Genomic DNA, 21,450 nt, shown 5'->3' on the forward strand with positions numbered 1-21,450 from the left:
AACACTTTGACTTTCGAAATGTTTTGACCAGTCTCGTTTTGTTTTGAGGCTATTTCAACAGCCTTTCTTTCATTCCGATTTTGCTGTTTCGACCTCGAAATTGGTCACAACAATGTTGGAACGAAACAGCCTGTGAAATTTCACACAGCCCTAATGAGCTGTATATGGTATTTTAAGTTAAAACCCAATTGATGAGTTTAACCTGGAATACACTGACTGTGGTGGACAAAACTTAAGCAAATAAGGACAGGGCTGTAGGTCAAAATCAATGACCCCGAAAGGAGACGTGTACATAGCAGAGCTACTGATCTGAGAGTGGGAGATGCTGACCTCTGTTTCCTGGGAAAAGTAGACTGACCTGCCCAGGACCAATGGCCCAGTTCTTCAAATAAGTGAATTTAGGAGTCAAATTATTGCTTGGGAGAACAAAAGAAGAAAATAAAAGTGGGAATGAAACAATGGTAGGTAATAATGGGACTCTATAGAGCCACTACATGGAGCATCCAAGGTCATTCCTGCAACTCTGAGCACTTCTTTCCAAATCCCAGGCCTGTCGCTGAGAGAATAACCCCTGTACCTGGGCACACCGGGGACCAGCCATTTGGCTGAGTAGTCAGCTCAGTGCATGTGAGGCCCAGGATCAGACTTTATCTCAGGAGACAGTGAAGGCAGCAATGTGGGAGGGAGGCACAGCTTCTTAGGAGCTCTCCTGATGCAACTTCTCTGCCTACTTGCTAATATCTGTTGTACCCTCGAGGAAGCAAGTGGGGAGGATTTATTTGGTTGGTGGCAGAGTTCAGAAAGAAAGCCCACTTCCAGCTCAATATTTTGAATCCAAGGAAAAAGGGCATGGAATCAGGAGTGGGCAGAAGCTGTGTTCCCCCCACATTATTTCTGGTGCTATGTCTCACCAAAATGAGGGTCAGCTTCTTCTTCAACTATCACCTGGTCAATCCTTACCTTTTTTAATCCAATACCAACAAAGCATCAACTGAAAGTCTTGCGGACCCATCTGCTAGTTGCCAGACCAAGAAAACCATTATGCATGGAGCAGTAAGCAGCTCTCGGATGTTAATGTCCTTTCAGTCCCCAACTTCCCAAGACGGTTTGTCAGAGGGTAAAGATTGATATTTCACTACCTTCACGCTTGCCAGTCCCACCTGACTGTCCAACCTAGAAATAAGGATGACTAGTTTTAACTTGATTTCATTCATCAGGAGGATGCCATTCAGCTGAGACCTTGGGGTGATGCTCCGGTCCTAAGAAAACGACAACAGCCCAGTTATATCACCCTGAATATAGGGGTTGAAAATCGAATGGGCTGATGAAACCTGGATGTTTAAATCAACTCCCTCTGTCTCCCCTTTTTCTCTCTATTGTTCCTGCCAATAAATGTTCCAGCCCTCGGCCCAGCGTGATTCAAGCCATGGATTTCCTCACTTTCTTACCACTTCCTTTCCTGTTTATACAGCAGTTCAATTTGTTTCTTCTCCCTTGTTAACTGCAGGGGAGAAAATGCAAAGTTGACGAGAGTTTGCTGGAACTGCATGTTCTCTATTGAGTGGATAAAGAGGGAATAAACCCCAGGGAGTTTTCCCTTCCCTTCATTTTACTTGCATGAGTAAATGCTTCTCAGCAGGAGCTTGGGTGACAGGAGCAGGCTCCTGGTCGGATGTGCTTTCCTCCTTACAAAACAAATTGCAGACTGTGCGGCATTGTGTGCATGTGTGATAAGTGTGGAATGTGTCACCGCATCGTGTTTATACAGTGCCCGTCTGATTAGTGAACTAAAATCTCCTCTTGAAGTCCTTTGCCATGAAGTCATCAGCCAGGAGCAATGGTGTTTGTCTCAGATGTCCCCTGCTCGCTGCAATCGCAGGTAGGACATTTTTCATGTAACTTTGTTCCTTTCTTGTCCTTTGCTCCGTAAACGCCTCTGCATCTCAGTACAGATGCAGCCCCATGTGTCTCTGCAAACTCCTGATTTGCAAGAGGATGCCTTCTGCAATAGAAACTTAGGCTGCAATGCCTTTTTTTTCCCCCTCTGCCAATGCACAGTGCTGATGTTTTCTCTCAAACATGGGGTTTTTGTGTCTCAGACCAAGCAAAATGATCTTGCTTCTATGAAGGAGGGTGTTTTAGACTTGCTCATGAGCACTGGGAACACATCCATGTTTATCTGAGCCAGCCCCATTCAGGAATGTGGAGTCGTTAACAGGGAGAAAGGCAAAGGAGGAGAGGCAGGATGGAAAGATCAAACCTAGGGGAGGGGCTGAAAAGAGAGGGATTGAAAGGGCTCCAAGCAAGAATTAAAGAGGAACGAACAGAGGTGGTGGTGCAGGGGGAGCGGATAGGGGAAATGGCTAGAATATGAAGGGAGCAAATGAAAGAAGGGAAGAGGCAGAGAATAAGAGCAAAGAGAGAGATTTATTTCCAGGAAGCAGAAAGCTAAGTCCTGCAGGCCTGACTCAGGGCGAGGGTCTAGAGACACAGCGGTGAGTATAAATAGTCTAGAGACCCCATGTTCTTGGTGATGACAGAATAAGGAGCAATGGGCTCAAGTTGCAATAAGGGAAGTTGAGGTTAGATACAGGAAAAACTCTCTCACTAGGAGGGTGGTGAAGCACAGGAACAGGCTCCCCAGAGACTTGCTAGAGTCTCCATCCTTGGAGGTTTTTAAGACCCAGGTAGACAAAGCCTTGTCTGGGATGATGTAGTTGGGGCTGGTCCTACTTGGAGCTAGATGTGACCTCCTGAGCTCCCTTCCACCCTCATTGTCTATGATTATATGAGTCTGAGTTGCCCCCCATCCAAGGTTACTAACAGGCATTACATTTAGATCAAGCTAACTCAGGCTGGGTTGATCTTAGCACCCATCTGTGCAGGTGAGTTAAATCAGGCAAAAAACGGGGGTCTGATCTATGTTAGTTCACCTTCACAGGTGAACTAGATCAGGAACGAGTTAACCCAATCTATTAAATGCCTGTACATGTTTGGAGCACAACACTGAGGCTGAGGCTACGCTCTTCTTACCCACCTGGACCAAGCTATTTGTAGCCCCCAAAACCCTCACCCTGGGATGGGCAACAACCCCCACAACCCCTTGCAGATCCATGAACCCTGCCCCAGACCCACCAGCCCCCCTTACTTACCAGTCAACCTCCCCACAGACGTACTAGCTCCCCCGCAATCCTGCCTGTCCTTGCCCAAACCTTTAGATACTTACTCCATTTTCCCCATGTGGCTACTTGGACCAGCTCCTGGACTGTAAATGCCACTTCCCATCTATGGTCACATGGCTTAGATTAGGCCATGTGAACACAGACCAGGTGCAGCAAACATTGGTATGCATCCCTAGACATCTGGCATCACCTCTTTTGCTAGAGGAGGCTTAGTGGGGCTGTAGTTTTGGTAGCTATGAGCCTGCCAACATTGGTGAAGTGGGCAAGCAAGCTTGTGCAGGGAGCCAGAAATGAGCCTACAGGGCTGGTTGCTGCTTGGACTCTGCTCTCCCTGACCAGTATGAGCATTTGTATGAGCCTTGTAGCTGCTCCATGTTCAGTTCCCAGTTTCTCCGTGTGTTTCTGTCCAGCTGCCTACATTGCTGGCTTTGTAGTGTGATATCCAAGCACTTGGCTATTCTGCATATCTTCTCCACTTCCCTTCTTTGTGTATGGAAACCTTGGCATGGAGCAGGTGATATGGCTGTGGATCTGGTTGTGTCCCATACGATGCTTTTGTATCCCCAAAGCCCTTTCCAGATCTTATTCAAATGTAGGGTATCCTTCAAGACCCAGGAAGTAAAAACAGAAATGCAATGGTGGTTGTTTCCCCCTTCCCTTTCCCCAAGGAGAAGATCCCAGCCTCTGCTTTGTATTCAGGCTTTCCCCATATGCCAGGCAGCACAAAATCTGAGCTGGGCTCCAAGAGCCCAGTGAGAAAGAAAGAGGGGTAGAGACGGAGCTGGAAACTCATGAATATGACAGTAGGAAAGACAAAGAAGGAAAGAAAAGGGGAGGGAAGCAAGGTGTTAGCATGCTCTTTTAAATCTCAAGGACTAATCAATCTTGGCCTCTGTTCCAGTGAGCTCCACTATCACCCTGCTTTGGCTGTGCTCTCCTTGCAAACCCCTCCATGAATCTCCAAGGCATCCAACTTTGACCCAGTTCTGCTTGACATTCAAAGATTTCTCATGCTAAATATTAATTTTATCTCCTTCACCTCCAGAGGATTTCCTTTTGCTTTTTGGTTTGAAGGTTTTGCTGATGTTTGGGACAGAGCCGAGTCTCACCCTCCAAGCCCCAGAGCTGGGAGGCGAGACACCTGCTTCTAATTGAGGGCTGCAAAATTATTCTTTTTAGGGACTTTAAAGAAATAAAGTGGGGGAGGGTTTGGTTTTTGTATTTAATAGATTCCCTGGGAAGATGACTTCCTACATTATCTGATATTTGACCCAGCTCTGTAGTCTCAAAGGCTACTAACCCCTGCAAACACCATATTAATTAACTAAATCGAATGAATTAATTAATTCCTTTGCTACTGACCAGCTTGTGTGCTGAACTGGATAGTTTTTATCTTAACTTGAGGGAAAATCATTTCTTTTAATAACAGTGTGGATGAAAGTTTGATAATGTTCAAAAATAATAGTTTTCTATCTTGATCTCAAGCTAGTCAGATGATTATCCTTACCACTACCACTACTAATAATAATGTCTACTCTGGTAGCACCTGGAGATTTCAAACCGAGACCAACAGCCTATTAATTACGGTGATGAGTGCAATGCAAGAACATGTATAGAATGGATGATTTTTCTACCTACACCTAGTCTGTCTATTCAGGTAATAAAAAGACAGCCCTTTCCCTAAGGAGCAGTTACAGTTTATGCATATGATCAGGCAATAATGGGTTGTTGATACAGCTGGCAATATTTTCCCAGCCTGTAGGATACTAAAGGTCCTGAAATACTTTTTGGAGTCTGCAGTGTCATCATATTACGGCATTTCATGGTACCATGTCATTGCATGGCATCCCATCTCATAACAAGGATGAGGGAGCCACATATGATATGTGCATTTGTCCTTCGGGCTTGATATTGAACCAGTCCTTCAAAGGCATCATTCTTCCGTTATATTATTATTCACTTACATTATTCTTCACTTGTATTAATATTTACTTTTAGTCCAGGTCCACCATTGGTCCATAACTCCAGACATAATATGAGCCCTACGGTTTAAGAGATAACTTTCCTCCCAGGCTGAAATGCAGTGAGGCATTTTGCTATGAGTTCCAAGTCTTAAATGCCTTGGCTGCAATCCTGGCCCTATTGATTCAATGAGATTTTCATAACTCACTAGATTGGAGCCAGGATTTGTACCAGGTGCTGCACATCTAAAGAAGCAGCAGGTCCTGGGTCTCAATAAAATGTTTTCCATTCCTAGCATTGATGTAATGGATGGAGCCTGATTCAGGGCAGATGGGGCAGGTGCATGATGGGTTCTCATTTCTGTATGAGCCTGAGAAGGGAAGCACTGCTTTCCATCTATCACACACAGAGCTGTCTATACATCACCAGGTTTTAATACTTCATTTTGGAAGTACTAAAACACGGCACAGTAAGCACCCATACTGTGCCATATGGGCAGTGCACGTGAAAATTTCCCCACTACGTCACCATAACAGTACGCTATAAGTGGAGATTGTGCCACTACAGCGATGTAGCTAGGCAATCATGTGTAGACCTGTCTAATCACTACGTCTCCTTAGCATGACATACAGTGATGTAGCGTGCCGCTACGTTGATGCAGGGAGACATGCAGGTACGCCCATGGACAGGACAGGGCAGAATGGGGCTGGGACTTGGTCTTGTTTTACCCATGTGATGATTTGTCCTCATGTCCATGTGACCCATTTGGCTATCCTGTTCTTAACATCCACTGGTCAGATTGCATAGGAAGCTACTCAGCCGCTCAAAGGACTTTTGGGAAGGCAGCAGCTGGCTGCTCAGCATTGCCTTCCCAAGCCAGTGCCCGCGACTCCTGGTTTTGCCTCTCATCTAATACTCACCCTGGACACCCTGAATCAGTGATTCCACTTCTGGATATGTCTTTTGCCTGGCTCTGAGCCCTGACATGTTGCCTCTAAAATGCCAGCTAGTGTAGCTGCACCAGGACCCTGGGAAGTGCCGGGAAAAGTGCAACCCATCCACCTCCTCACTAGGGAAACCAGGAAGGAGATTCAGGTGCAATACATCTAAAGAAAGAACCAAGACCCATATCCTCAAAAGTATTTAAGCATCTAACTCCCACTGAGATCCTGAATCCCTTATTGTGGGAACATGGGATGGGGCTGGAAAGCACTTCCTAGGTGACAGAGCCGGGCCCCCTGCTCTCACAGGCAGTCCTAAAACATGGTCACTCCACCTTCTCTCACACCCCATACCAAATCACCTCCTGGGAACGTAACAAAACCCACCTTATAATGTGTACAAAGCAGAGGTGAGAATGGTGCTGCCACTGCTCTGCTGCTGCAATGGGACAGAAAAGATGAGGTTAATATTGGCTCGTCACTATTGCACCACTGATTTCAATGGGAGTTAGGTTTCAAAGTCCCTTGGAGAATATGATCCTAAGATTTTTATCTTTATGGATCGAACCTCATTAGAGATGGGAAAGGTTCTGGGGAGCTACAGGACAGTGAACCGGAAACTGCTCGAACTTTCATAAATGGGTCACAGAGGATATAACATTAATTACAAGCACATATGTCTAAGTTCTGTCTCAGGAACAACCTCTGAGCTGTTAACTCGAGTGAAATGATATGTTACCGGGAAAGTGAAGGCAATTACCAGAGTGGGATCCCTACGAATACATCATTTCATACAACACTTGATTAATGGCTTTGGAGGAATAATAAAAAATCCCTGTGAATGCAAGGGAGGTGATGTGATTTACCTGGATTTCAATAGATTCTCTGATAAGACACTGTACATGGACAGGTGGTGAACAAGATAAATAGAAAGAGCGAGAGAGCTTCAGAGTTTGTTTGCAAGGGGGTCCAGAGAATTCAAATTAATAGCATTATAACATGTAGGGCACCTAAGGGAACAATGATACTATTAAATATGCTAACATAGGGACCTGGGAAAATGGATATTGGCAGCCAGAAGCTGGACCGTGGATTTCTAATGGCCTTATCATGCACCACTGAAGTTAATAGAAACTCTTCTTGTTTGTACAATATAAGGCCCGATGTTTGAAGGTAACAAACTTTAAAAGGATTAGTTAACACAGTAAAAATGCAGGAGGATTACAAGAGGTTTTGGTTTGCTGGGAGAAAAATGCATTGGCAAGTGATTTACACTATCAGAAAACAGAAGGGGGTGTATCTCTAAAAGATCCAATAAGAAAAATCAAAACCTTTTAAAAAGAATCCAAGTTAAATAAGAGAAGGAACAATGGGATTTCCCTGGTTGTGGATGAGTGATGCCCTGATTACATATGCCTCAATGGTGCAGTTAGGATCTGATTTAGATACAAAGCTAGTGCCTTCTCCCAGGTGGGCACAGTATCCAGAGCAAAATCAGGAATCAGAAAACAGCAGACAATGATAAGTGAGTGGAGAAATTGCAAAGAAACAATGGGTTCCTGGTATGAAAGGAGAAATAACTCCAAAAAACTCCAAAGGATAAACATGTTGGGTTAGGGAAGGAAAAGCTAGACTTGGTATTCCTGAGGCAGGTCTCAGAGGATGTACGGTCTAGGGACGTGGTTGTCACAAGGGACCTAAACTACCCTGACAACTGCTGGGAGAAGCAGTCAGCCAAATCCAACCATTCACGTAGGTTCATAACCTGTGTGCAGGACCTTCACCTAACACAGGAGGGATACGGTCCCACTAGGGGCAATGCCTTACTGGACTTGGTGTTGGCTATGGGAGAGGACCTGGTAGGGGAGCTGCAGTTTCGTGGTCACCTTGGGGACAGTGACCACCAATCAATCGAACTCACCATACAGCGCAGGGTGGGTAAGATAACTAGTAAGGACTAGTGCTGGACTTTAGGAAGGCTAACTTCAGTGTACTCAGGAGTGTGGTCAATGATGCACTGCAGGAAACGAGTATTGGCGAGATAGGAGTCCAGGAAGGGTGGTCATTTCTAAAGGAAGTGATCCTTTGGGCGCAGAGGGAGATGATCCCAGTACGAGGGAAAAGGGGGAAAGGAGCCAAAAAACGTCCTTGGCTAAACAGGGAAATCCAAGGAAGCTTAAGGGCAAAACAGAAGGGACATAGGCAATGGAAAGGAGGAGTATACCTACTTGGCCTGCACTTGCAGAGAGGCAATCAGAAAGGCCAAAGCAACAGTTGTGGACTGTGGCAACACAAATTAAAAACAACAACAAGTCTTTTTCTCAGTATGTAGGGAGTAAAAGGAAGGTGCAGGGCAGCATAGGACCCCTACTGAACAAGCAGGAGCAATTAGTGACAGACTGGGGGGATAAGGCTGAGCTATTCAATGAGTTCCTGAACAGGGCTCAAGAAAAGTTTCCTAATGGGTTCTTAGATGGGCATCGGAGGGACACCAGCCCAGCAGCCGTCGATGCTGACTTGGTGCAGAGCCACTTGGATGGACTGGATGTGTTCAAGTCAGCAGGCCCGGATGAGCTGCATCCAAGAGTACTGAAGGAATTGGCCGGTGTCATAGCAGAACCACTGGCATGGGTGTTTGTGTGCTCATGGTGCTTGGCACAAGTTAAGGTTAATTAAGAGGCTGTGACATAGATGCTCACATGGTCCGGTGGGTGAGAAATTGGGTTAGCAGTCGCACCCAGAGAGTGGTAGTAGACGGGTCGGTATCAACATGGAAGAATGTGGGTAGTTGGGTCCCGCAGGGTTCAGTCCTTGGACCTGTACTCTTCAGTGTCTTCATCAGTGACGTGGCTGCGGGCGTGAAGTGTACTCTGTCCAAGTTTGTGGATGATACTAAATTATGAGGTGAAGTGCACACTCCGGAGGGTAGGGAACGATTGCAGGTGGACCTGGACAGGTTGGAAAAGTGAGCAGTACACAACAGGATGCAGTACAACAAGGACAAGTGCAGAGTGCTGCACCTAGGGTGCAAAAATATCCAGCACACCTCCTGGCTGGGAAGTGACCCTCTCAGCAGCACAGAAGAGGAAAGGGATCTCGGAGTCATAGCGGACTCCAAGATGAACACGAGTCGTCAATGTGACAAAATCATCAGAAAAGCCAATGGCACTTTATCGTGCATCAGCACATGCATGATGAATAGATCCAAGGAGGCGACACTTGCCCTCTATGCGGCATTGCTCGGACCGCAGTTGGAGGACTACCTCCAGTTTTGGGCACTGCACTTCAAGAAGGATGTTGGTAGACTCGAGAGGGTCCAGAGAAGGCCACTTGTATGGTTAGGGGCTTACAGGACAAGCCCTACGAGGAGAGACTGAGGGACCTGGACCTCTTCAGCCTCTGCAAGAGGAGGCTGAGAGGTGATCTTGTGGCAGCCTACAAATTCATTAGGGGGATGCAGCAAGGGATTGGAGATGCTCTGTTCACCAGGATGCCTCTTGGGGTAACAAGGAGCAATGGCCACAAACTGACAGAGAGCAGATTTAGGCTAGATATCAGGGAAAGCTTCTTCACGGTAAGGGCGGCCAAAATTTGGAATGGGCGTCCAAGGGAGGTGGTGCTCTCCCCTATCTGGGGGTCTTTAAGAGAAGGTTGGATAGGCACCTGGTGGGGTCATCTGGCCCCAGCTCTCTTTCCTGCCCAGGCAGGGGGTCGGACTCGATGATTTGTTGAGGTCCCTTCTGACCCTAACATCTATGCATCTATCGAACTATGAAATGAACTCACAACCATTTCAGCTACATAAAAAGGACATGCAGGACACTGCCCAGATTACTTTAATTGGGAAATCCATTTCAGTAACTGTCCTTCCTTTGATGCAGCGTCTCCAAAAAAAACAGCACAAATGGGAGTCTGTTTTTTTTTTCAGTTTATCCATTTGCATAGGAAAAAACAATGAGATCGCATCTCACTTCCAAGGATATCCGGGGTTGAGCAGGGGGAAGGCAGCCGGCGCTCCGAAAGTTTGTTTCACCAAATGGATAGCTAATTATAAAGGGCCACCAAGAGATGCTGAAAATAGAAAACGGTTGAGACGTACTGGATTTCTTTCCCACCTGCTTACCTGTGATGTCAGAAGAGGGAATAGTTTTTCTTTAGTACAAAAAGGGAACTCAGCGAATGTGATTAATTCTGGGCCAAGACTTGCAGAAGTATGACAACTGCATTTGCTTGCACAAAATGAATAATTGTTCTTCGTTCTGCTATCCAGGAAATTAGCCAAATTTATCAACTGACCTTGCAGATGAGATGCTAGGTTGTCCCTGTCATTTGTACACAAAGTTGCATGCCAAAACTTCACCAGACTCTCACTGTTTATTACTTATGTCTTCAGGTAACACTGAATTTTTAGGGGAATTGTAGGGATTTTTCCACACCTGCTATATCAATATCCAGTACTGAAAGGCCTTAGAAATGTTAAGAGGTGTTTATTTATAATAAAAGAGAGAAATCAATGACATTCAAAAGGCAAGTTATGGGGATGGAAATTTGCCAGGCTGGTTTCCATCAGCACATCGAAATAACCAGAGGAAATCAAAGAGAAATTAAAGAAGACTCTTTTTACTCCAGGGAACAAACAAATGTCTGGTCTGCACTAAACAAAGCATTCATTTTCTATTTAAGGCCTCCACCAACTGCTGTGTACACTGAAATGAAAACTAGCTCCACTGTTCGTATTGTTATCAGTTGACAAGTCTCCTTACTGCCAGAATATGCTCAATGACATATTCATTAGGGTTGACTTCAGTCTTTTTCTTGGCTGCCAACTTAGATCCCTACCAGCCAGTGTTTCATCATGGAGGAAGGGGAAAACAGATTCAAGAGCGGATGATGCAGTGGGCACTGATTTCTTTCTTTCTTTCTTTCTTTTTAATATTGTCATTCAAAAGTTTTGCTTTCCTTGCCTGCCCAAGAGTTGGATGTTGAAATGATGTTTGAATGACAGTGATGGCAATAGAGTTAATACAATTGCCTTCAAGGAGTGATAACCAGGCATCCTGGTTTTCTCTGATTTCAAAAAATCCCCAAGTTTTGGTTAAAAAAGGAACCCCAAATCCACATTTTCCATGATTAAAATAAGGCATCGCTATATGTGTATGTGTGCGTGTGTGTGTGTGTGTATCTATTTATATATGTGTGTGTATGTATGTATATATATGTGTATATATGTATGTATGTATGCATATGTGTGTATATACATAAGTATATGTGTGTAAGTGTATATACATATGTATATGTGTGTGTGTTTAAATATATAATATATATGTATATGTGTGTTATATATTTATATTTATCTTCATATTTATATTAGCAGTGTTTCATTTCAACCACAGAAAAAATGTGGATTTGGGGTTACTCTTTTTTAACCAAAAATTGGGATTTTTTTTTTTTTAATCAGAGAAAACCAGGATCCCTGGTGATGACCTGGCACATATCATAACCTATGCAATTAAGTTGAATAAGGAGTTATTATAAAACAGTGCGAGAGCCTTCCCAAACTGGCTAGATTACTGCCTAGGTAGCAGCGCTGGAGTAGGAGGGCTTGTACGACAAGTGCTGGGTTCCCCACAGAAAACAAAGCAAAGGCACCCCATACCATACCATCAAAGCCCACATCCTATATGGCAGCCACCATTTCTGACTCTCAGAACTCATCTCAGATGAGTTTTCAAGCATGGGTTTAGGCTTTTTGGGAGAGATCCCTGCATAGGCATGCAGACCACCCCTGAAGATGTTCAATCAAGGACTTCAATAAGAAGGTGTTCAAGAAGGATGTGGAGAAGCCTAAGAGAGTCTGGAGAAGAAAAACTCGTATGATTAGAGGCCTGAAGAGCAAGCCATACGACGAAAGGCTGACAGATATGGGACTGTTCAGAGTAGAAAAGAGAAGACTTCGGGGGGATTTGGTGGCAGCTTACAAATATATCAGGGGAGAGCATCAGGGCCTGGGTGAGCAGCTACTCACCAAAGCACCCTAAAGGAAAACCAAGAGCAATGGTCATAAACTCCTAAAAGAAGGTTTCAGACTGGATATAAGGAAAAACTTCATGGTTCATGTGACCACACTCCCAGCGGGGGCAATGAGGCACCTACCCTAGAGATCTTCAAAAGGAGACTGGACACACACCTTGCTGGGGTGGTTTGACCTCCGCAGTCTTTTCTGCCCGGAGCAGGGGGCCAGACCCGATGATCTCACGAGGTCCCTTCTAGTCCTAAACTTCTCTGACTCTGTGTTGTGTGGGCCTGCTTTATCGCCCCAAAGCTAGAAAGAAACAGAATCAGACACAGGCAGATGGCCAAAGTGTGCAAGGAACTGTGAACAAATATGCCCATGTCTGGCCAACACCTGTCAGACTCCATCTGTGTCAGGAATTACCACTGTCATTGAGCAAGTTACCCTGTCCAGGGTGTGTTAACACTTGATATGAAAATGGTGCATGGACAGAAGAAGAAAAATGGTTTTTAAATGAAAAGGTGGAAAAAGTTGTGAATTTGGAAGTTCCAGTTCTCTGCTGTGGACTAACGTCATTCCAGTGACTTCACTGGATTTTGCCTCCCCACATAAAATTAGGTCAATGGAGTTTAAAATCAGGTGCCCCAGGCTTTCCCAATAGACACACTGTAGGAAGTTTCCCAAGGAAACCTGAGACTTTCATTGAATTAATAAAAGCTAGAAAGAAGCAATATTCTGTTAGCGTTTGGAGGAGCCCAGTGTTGGCAATAACAGATATTAAAAGAAAACATCAGAGGAAATAACAGTTTTTTTGAATAATTGCTATAACGCAAGGTAATAGGAAGCTATAAACCTTCTCCAGCCATTCTCCTTGCTATAATTTTACTACATTGTCACTAATATCTGAGCTATTGTTGTAATTTCATTTCATTTTATTGCACTGCTTGCCCAGCCCTTCTAATGAGATAAGCATTTCTGACAATGCTGGAGGTCGCGATGACAATGATTTGCAAGCGAGACTCGGTGCTGTGTATGGACAGTACAGTTATAAGTGAAAGGAAACAGGGGAAATGCATATTTAGCACTCAATGGGGGTAGGCCAGCAAGGGAAAAAAAAGATCCTCCAGACTCAAGGGTATCCAAAATTCAGGGGTTGGTTTCAGCTTATTATAGAGAAGTGCCATAAAGCTGAGAGAGACAGTGACCAGAAAGGAAATGATTTCTCCTGATGCAAACATGAGAGGCTGTTTGGTTTGGGGGCAAATGCACTGAGGCAGGACTGAGGACGAGTCACTTCATCTCTCCGTGCTGAAGTTTCCCATTTGTAAAATGGGGATAAAGGTACTTTCTTTTTCCTCGGGGCTTTCTCTTACTATATATTAGTACAAGGGATTTATAGTCTACAGTCACTAAAGGCCATCACCTTCATCTTATTTTGAAAACCATGCGGTTACCTCTTTTCTACTTGACTTATATGCCTTTGAATATCTCTGAGTGTTTCACTCGATACAGGAAGAAAAAGTATTCTCCAAGTCATTTTGCTGGAAACCCCAGGTCACCTTGCAGTAAGGACACGGCAGTCATTTGCAGGGCAGCCCATGGAGGGTAGGTGGAAGGAGGAAGCATGTCACGATTTCCAGGAGACACCGGCTTGTGTAGAAATCAAAACTGCGGAGCCAAGTGGCCTCGTGCTGGTGGGCACTGCAGGGTGCCAGAGTAAATCAGGCAGTGAATCACTGCATAGTAGGGGAATCTGATGTTTAGGGTTCATGCTGAGAAATGTAGCTATGCCAAAGTCACAGAATAAGGAAGAAAGCCATTGTCCTCCTATGCAATTGGTCTCTTTGGGTAGGTTTTGAGCATTATAGACTCCAGGTCAGAGCCTCCTCTGTTTTGAATGGAGCTATATCAATTTACTTGAGCTGAAGCTGTTCCCCCTGTCCTTTTAAGAAATTAAAATTTAAGACCCAGTACAGTTCTCAGCTACATCCGCTGTAAACCTGAAGTCACTCCATTGCTTGTAACGGCAATCGCTCAGTGTGAAAGCAGGGGATGTATTCCAGTTTTCCACCCTGATAACAGAAAATTGGGCATTGCCCTATACTTTAGGGCACAAGTTAACGTACTGTAAAAGGGAAATACTCCTGGAAGGAAATGTTGAGGTTTTAATTGTCCCATAGCTGATATGCCTGCTGCAATGCTGGACAACATCTGTCCCTGTGCCTCTTATACAGTCTGTGTACGTGATTATGTATCTCTTCTGTCAGCAGCCACACCTGCTAGGGTGGACTGGCCAGATGCATTAGCCTGCAAAACCCTTGGTTGGATGAGCGGGGCAGTAGGGCTCCCGTGTACATCCATCCAGAGCAGTGGTCTGCAAGGTCTTCAGCAAATTTGCTTTAGTCATCTTGTTGCAGACATCCTTGCTTCTAACCTAGGTTTCTCCCCTGGGGTCTCCCCTGGCTGTATGACTCTGATTTCAAACCATAATTGTGTCTGGCAGCTCAGGTCCTGGTAGCCCAACATCTGGAGCCTACTAACAGCTTGAAAATGTCACTTCTAGTTGTGAGTTTAAGTAGGCCAGGTGCTATTTCCTAACCACAGTGCTCCTGGACTCAGTGGAAAGTCACTGCTTTCCTTATGCACAGGAGCAAAGCATGCAGAGACTATTTGCTCTAAGTACTGAATTCATGGAGATGTCTTGGTTGCTGGTACAAGAGTGCCCTGGGCTGAACTGGGGTGGATCGCATCATTGCTTGTGGGAACAGAAGGGACCGCACTGTGATTGTTTTTTCTGACCTACAGCATCATACAGGCCATCGAATTTCCCCCAGTGATTCATAGATGCATATATTTTAAAGCCAGGAAAGGCTATTAGATCATCTAGGCTGACATCCTTTAAAACATACATGGGTCATAGAATTGTATTATGCCAATAACTCACGTTTGAGTACAGCATGTTGTCTAGAAGGGGGTCCAGCTACGAGCTGAAGAGCTCAAGACATGAAAAATCTGCCATTTCACCTAGTGCTTTGTAGCAATAATTAATCACTCCTGCTGTCAAAAAAATGGCCTTATTTTCCATTTGAATTTGTTTAACTTCTCACTATGCATTTCTGTTATGCTTTTCTCCAGTACTCTAGAAAGCTCGTTAGTACTCAGTTGGCACGTCTACACATTCATTATTGTGCCTTAGATATTATGCATTTAGTTTACTACTTCCTTAATAAAGCACTAACTAAATGCACAGGACCTAAAGTTACTGTGCAGTAGCACCAGTGCATGGTAATTTAGTGACGCTTACTGCGCATTAGCCTAATAAGGCTGCGCGGTAAGCTACCAGCATGGTTTGTGCCGTGACACACTACTACGCAGTGTTATTAGGCCAATGCTCAGTAAGCGTCTTGTGTAGACATGCCTAGTATTTTCTTTCATGAAGATACTTACGTATTACATTCAGTTCCCTTCCAGCCCTATTCATAGATGCATCGATGCTAGGGTTGGAAGGGACCTCAAAGTATCATCGAGTCCGACCCCCTGCCAGTGGCAGGAAAAAGTACTGGGGGCCTGTGACCCCAGCCAGGTGCTTGCCCACTTTCCTCCTGAAGACCCCCAAGGTAGGGGAGAGCACCACCTCCCTTGGGAGCCCGCTCCAGATTCTGGTGACCCTCACCATGAAGAAGTTCTTTCTGATGTCCAACCTAAACCTACTGTCCATCAGCTTGTGGCCGTAGTTTCTGGTTATTCCAAGGGTGCTCTGGTGAACAAAGCATCTCCTATTCCCTACTACACCCCGCCCCGGTGAATTTGTATACTTCCACAAGATCCTCCCCTCAGCCTTCTCTTGCAGAGGCTGGAAAGGTCCAGGTCCCTCAGCCTCTCCTCGTAGTGCCTTCCCTGCTGGCCTCTAACCATACGAGTGGCCTCCTCTGGAGCCTCTCAAGGTTTTCCACATCCTTTTTGAATTGCGGCACCCAAAACTGGGTGCAGTACTCTAGGTGCGGCCTGACCAGTGATGAGGAGTATCACCTCCCTGGACCTGTTTGTGATGCACCTACTAATACATGACAAAGTGCTGTTAGCTCTCCTAATTACTTCATCACGTTGATGACTCATATTCATCTTGGAGTTGACAATGACCCCAAAATCTCTTTCTGTCACTGTGCTGCTGAGAAGGTCATCCCCCAGCCTGTAAGTGTGCTGGTGATTCCCTCTCCCTAGGTGCAGCACCTTGCACATGTCCTTGCTGAACTGCATCCTATTGTTCTCTGCCCACTTCTCCAACCTGTTCAGATGCACCTGGATTCAGTTTCTTTGTGTTTGCTTCGGCCCATAGTTTGGTGTCATCTGCAAATTTGGGCAGAGTGCTCTCCACGCCCTTATCCAGGTCAATGATGAAGATATTGAACAGCACTGGTCCAAGGACCGAGTCTTGGGGGACCCCACTGCCCACCTCTTTCCATGTCGATGCTGACCTATCCACCACCACTGTCTGGGTATGACCCTTAAGCCAATTTGTCTAATTGGCTTAAGTCACCTATGATCCTAAGTCATCTCTGGATCTTCTTTTTGATAAGTTAACCAGGTTGATTACTGCATCAAGCTCAATAATAATCCAATATATTATATAATCATAGAAAATGAGGGCTGGAAGGGACCTCAGGAGGTCACGTCTAGTCCAACCCCCTGCTCAAGGCAGGACCAGCCCCAACTACATCATCCCAGCCAAGACTGTCTAGCTGGGTCTTAAGAACCTGTGAGGATGGATATTCAGCAACCTCTCTGGGTAACCTTTTCCAGTATTTTACTACTTTCCTCGTGAGAAAGTTCTTCCTAATACCTACCCTAAACTTCCCTTGCTGCAACTTGAGCCCATTGCTCCTTGTTCTGTCAGACGATATAAAAGTCTGATTCTTTCAAAATGAAGGAGAAAGCCTGTTAGTAGGCCACTTCTCCTGTTGCCTTTTGCAGAAGAGGTAGCTATATTATTAGTTCGTCAGGCAGCCTTTACTTTCCACAACACAAGCCCCAGTCTTCAACCAACAAAACAACACAAAATCCTCCGTCTTCTCTGGACATTAGGAAAGAGCCACTTTTCACGCTCACTTCACCCCTGGAAGCCTGGCTTCTCCTTGCAGGTTGCTCTCCCGCATCCTTCTCCTGGGGAGCTCCCTCATTAGCAAATGCCCCACAGCTGAACTTCCTTAACATGGCTGGCTGCCCCCTCAGATGGGGACAGACCACCCTCTTCCAAAACTTCCAGATATGTATTTTTCTTGAGGCAATACTTTGAATGTCATAGTCCTCTAAAAGCTTGTCTTTGCTATTAAAGCCATGCAATATGATGGCAAGAGGGACTTATAGATAAAGTGAGAGAGGGATTCCATACTATGAGGCTGATAGCGTGCAGGTTTGATTTTACAGAGTGTATATTTCTTTTTTTTTCCTGACTCAAAACACTAGGTTTGAATTAAGCCTGCCTGGGATGTTTCCTAGACCAAACCATAACCTCCATTTTGGCTTGTAATATCCATTCAGACAAACTTGTTATGTTATATTCCAGGCAGTTGCCCTGGCCAGGAAAGGTGCTTGTGATGGCTTATCAGAAGACTGTCACTGAAAAGCCATTACAGAGCAACCTAGAGTTGTCTGCTTTGATTGTCTCTTCTTTGCTGCATTAGTCCCCTGGGATAATTGGTTTTCTGCACAAGGGTATCAACTGGCTGATAGATATTTTTAGATGGCTCCACCTGGCTGATATTGCATGCTGGGCATGTGGCAAAAGGACAAAAACTGTATTTATGAGGGCAAGTTGCTTGTTTGAGTAAGGGAGAAAACCTTCTGCATATGCAAAAAAATTAATTAGCCAGAGAGAGAAAACAGGAGGGATGCTGCCATTCCTGAAATGCTGACAAAAGCTCAACTAGACCCCAGAGGCCCCACAGCAAGATGGAAGTCAAGGTGAGCTTGCATTAGTGACCAGGCATGGGGTAGGGCCTGGGGCTGTCTCCGAAGACTGCATTGACTGGACTATGGGATCCCATCTCCTAAGAAAGGGCTCAAACAAATGGTCTGAGTCCAGAAATAAGCCTTACAGATGCAGGAGTAGGAACAGGGCCATGGTTCTTCCCAGATGTATTTAGCATATAAGTTTTTTTACAGCCTGGTGTTTGTCACAGTTTCTAAGCCAGGCTGTGATATGAATTACCCCAAGCACTGGAGCAGCTTATAATCTGGTTCTGAGTAAATGAGACTTTTCTGGCTCAGGCCTATTTTCCATTTCTGATTAATTCTGCAAAGAAAAAATCCCAACGCATGCTACTCAGCTTCATTCTTCAGTATAGTATTAAAAGGTGAACCAAATTTTCGACTTGAATGCACTGCTGTAGCTCTGTGCATTTCCATGACACTACTTTGGTTCCATAACAGTATAACTAAAACCAGAACTTAATGAAGGGTCTTATGGGACCAATTCAAAAAGGCAATAAAGCTCAATCTTGCCCATAGGTTTCCTACCATAAAAGGGGACAAACAGAACTATTCCCTAGATCATGTCTGTGAATTTCTTTTTTTTCTATTCCTTAATTTTACTATTATAGAGGTAAATATTCTCAGCCACTTATTCCAACCCATGTAAGGAAGGTAGTTAGCCTAAATTAAGTACATTTGGTCTAGAGCTCACACTCCTTTTGAATAACAACTTCTATTGCCTGAGACCTGGAAGTCAACATGCTTCTTTATGCATGTACTAGAACAAGATCCCATGTAAAGGTTGAGGTTATTCTTTGCATGGTAGATTTATTAATGGAAAAGTAGAAAAACTCCTTGTATTGAGTAACTGAAATGCTGTCAGCATTGTACTAGCCTATACAACTTCAGCAGAGTATTATTCCTTTTAAATAAGTAGGGACTCTGGAAGGGAAAATAGGCCATGTAGCACATGCTGCCGTTACGGGCCTCAGGAGTGGCACACTGGATATACAGCCATCCAAGTTAGTTGTGGTGCAGGTAGTATGTGGTTTGGAAATGGCTACCATGAGAGGTCTGTCTGTTGAATCATCTCAGAAGTGCCTCTGAATCTGCTGCCTTTGGCCTGGCCTGCCAATACAGCGGCACTGAATTAATTAAATGTGAGATGTCATACTGATTTAATTAACGGGATGCAATTTTGTCTGGGTACGCTCTTCGATGGCTTTAAAACAGGTTTATGTCCGTTCAGCTTGTCTTATACCACTCCCCTGAGCAAAGTGTTGGTAATGAGGATTAAACTGGGACTTCTGAATATTAAAGCAAATGTTTCTGTTGCCCGAGGTAAAAGATTCACCTCAGTTAGTCATGGCCACGGCAGGCTCTTCAACCTCTGTCTGTTGTCCAGACTCCACTAGAGACAAATAAATACTATATTTAATGGCCTCCATGTGTGTGATTAAATTTTACAGGGACAAGCTGAATGAATGGAACCAATTTTAAACTGATGCAATGATGTCCACGCTAGTGGTGTGCCAAATGGGCCATATTCAATTCAGATTCGGATTTGGCCCAAATCGAGGGCAGTGATTCAATTCATTGATTCGGATCACTGTCCCCGATTCGATTCATCTGAATCCAAATCTGAAGATTCAATGCTGATTTGGAGAATGCTGCAATGCTGGGGCGGATGGAGCGTCCCACAGGAACATCGAGGGGGCCCCCCACGTGATCGGCAGTGAACCTCGAAGTGGACCGGAAGTATTTTAGTACTGTAGTACTTTTGTGAAAAATATGGAGTGTTGAACTTAGTGTTCAGCCTTGTCTTCAGACAATAAGGTAAGTTTATGATGAGTTGTACCAAACTATTCCCCACCGCCAACACTTGAAAGTGCACTCGGCACTTCCAGTTCACTTCTGGGTCCTCCACAGCCTAAAACATTTCTCTTAAAATCTTGCCTAAAATTTTCTAACTCAAATCATTTTCTTTGGAATTAGGTGTCCAAAAGTATGTCTACATGGGTTAAAACACTTTACATAGACACAAAACTGGGAACAGTATAACAGCATGTCACCGTGGCCAAGCCCAGTAAACTAGTTGGCTTATAAGGACCATCGTGCCAATATGACTACAGGTACTCCTCACTTAACATAATCCCGGTTAATGTTTTTTCGTTATTATGATGCTGATCTATTAGAAAACATGCTCCTTTAAAGTCGCGTAATGTTCGGTTATAACATTGTTTGGCCGCCACCTGCTAGTAGGTAACTACTGTGATGTAATTGGATTTGCGTTACATCGTTTCACTTAAAGTCGCCATTTTCAAGAACGTAACTACGACGTTAAGTGAGGAGTAGCTGTATACTGATTCTAAATCCCAAGCAATGTGTTGTGCTAAGACATACCAGCTTGTCCAGCATTTGTATGAGTATTTCTATCACATGAGGTAGATGTACCCCAAATATCCTAGACAACTTTGAAATGTTCAGCTCTTCTTACTTTATGAGTTCCTAAATTTCCCACTTGTAAAACAGGTATAACAAAGATTTGGATCAATACCTTCTCATATCACATATTAAACATGTGATCTCAAAGCATAAAGGGTAGGTTATTTGGCTATTATGTAATCAAGGCCAAAAAGCATTTTCAAGCCTACAAAAATGTTTGTGTCATAGTTAATGAAATAACAGCTGTTGAGAACTTGTGGGAGAACTTTATAAAATTCAGTGTATTAAAACCAGAGTATTAATCATTACAATAGCTCTTTGTTCCAGAAGTTGTGTGATTTGCTCCAACTATTTGTGGCCTTTGGTCAGAACATCTGTATTTTCATCTCACTTTCAGGTAATGCAAATGCTATTAAATTATTTACCAATACAATATAACTGGGACTGTTTCTACACAGATCCACATTCTGACTGATCTGAATATGAATAAGTACCCCAACAAGTTACAGCACTATGTATAATGTATAACAATATCATTTAAATAAGCACTGAACAGGGCACTTATAGGAGTCTGAAAATCTCCTTTTGTAGTTCTTTTGATATCTTCTGTTCAAGGCATCAAAGTAATATATAGTAGATTGATTCACACCCGCATCAAATGTGTTGGTCACCTAAAATGGTGAGCTCTTAAGTGCAGGTACTGCCTACAGTTATGTATGCGAAGTGCCTAGCACAACATAAGAGAGAGAGAGCTGGTAAGAGAGGTGCTGGTAAGAGATCTCAAGTGCTACTGTGATATAAATAAATCATAACTAAAGATTCTTGGAGATCCTATGTGATTCGTTCATCTTACAATCTTATCATTATATATTGCAAATACTGATAAATCTTTAGGACATCACCTTCAATTGATAGTAATTACCATTTGACTAAATCC

At 44.2% G+C, this 21,450-nt stretch overlaps 1 protein-coding gene across 1 annotated transcript in view; it reads left to right on the top strand.

Moving 5' to 3' along the window:
- The first annotated feature begins 1,547 nt into the window (after positions 1-1,547).
- Positions 1,548-21,450, top strand: part of GYPC (glycophorin C (Gerbich blood group)) — a 76,092-nt gene continuing 56,189 nt past the window's right edge. The window contains exon 1 of the mRNA XM_019480543.2: positions 1,548-1,879. Within this exon, the coding sequence (XP_019336088.1) occupies positions 1,816-1,879 (64 nt within the window). The 5' untranslated portion in view covers positions 1,548-1,815. The remainder of the gene's footprint in view (positions 1,880-21,450) is intronic.

This window comes from Alligator mississippiensis, chromosome 4 (assembly GCF_030867095.1).
Source record: "Alligator mississippiensis isolate rAllMis1 chromosome 4, rAllMis1, whole genome shotgun sequence".
NCBI lineage: Eukaryota > Metazoa > Chordata > Crocodylia > Alligatoridae > Alligator > Alligator mississippiensis.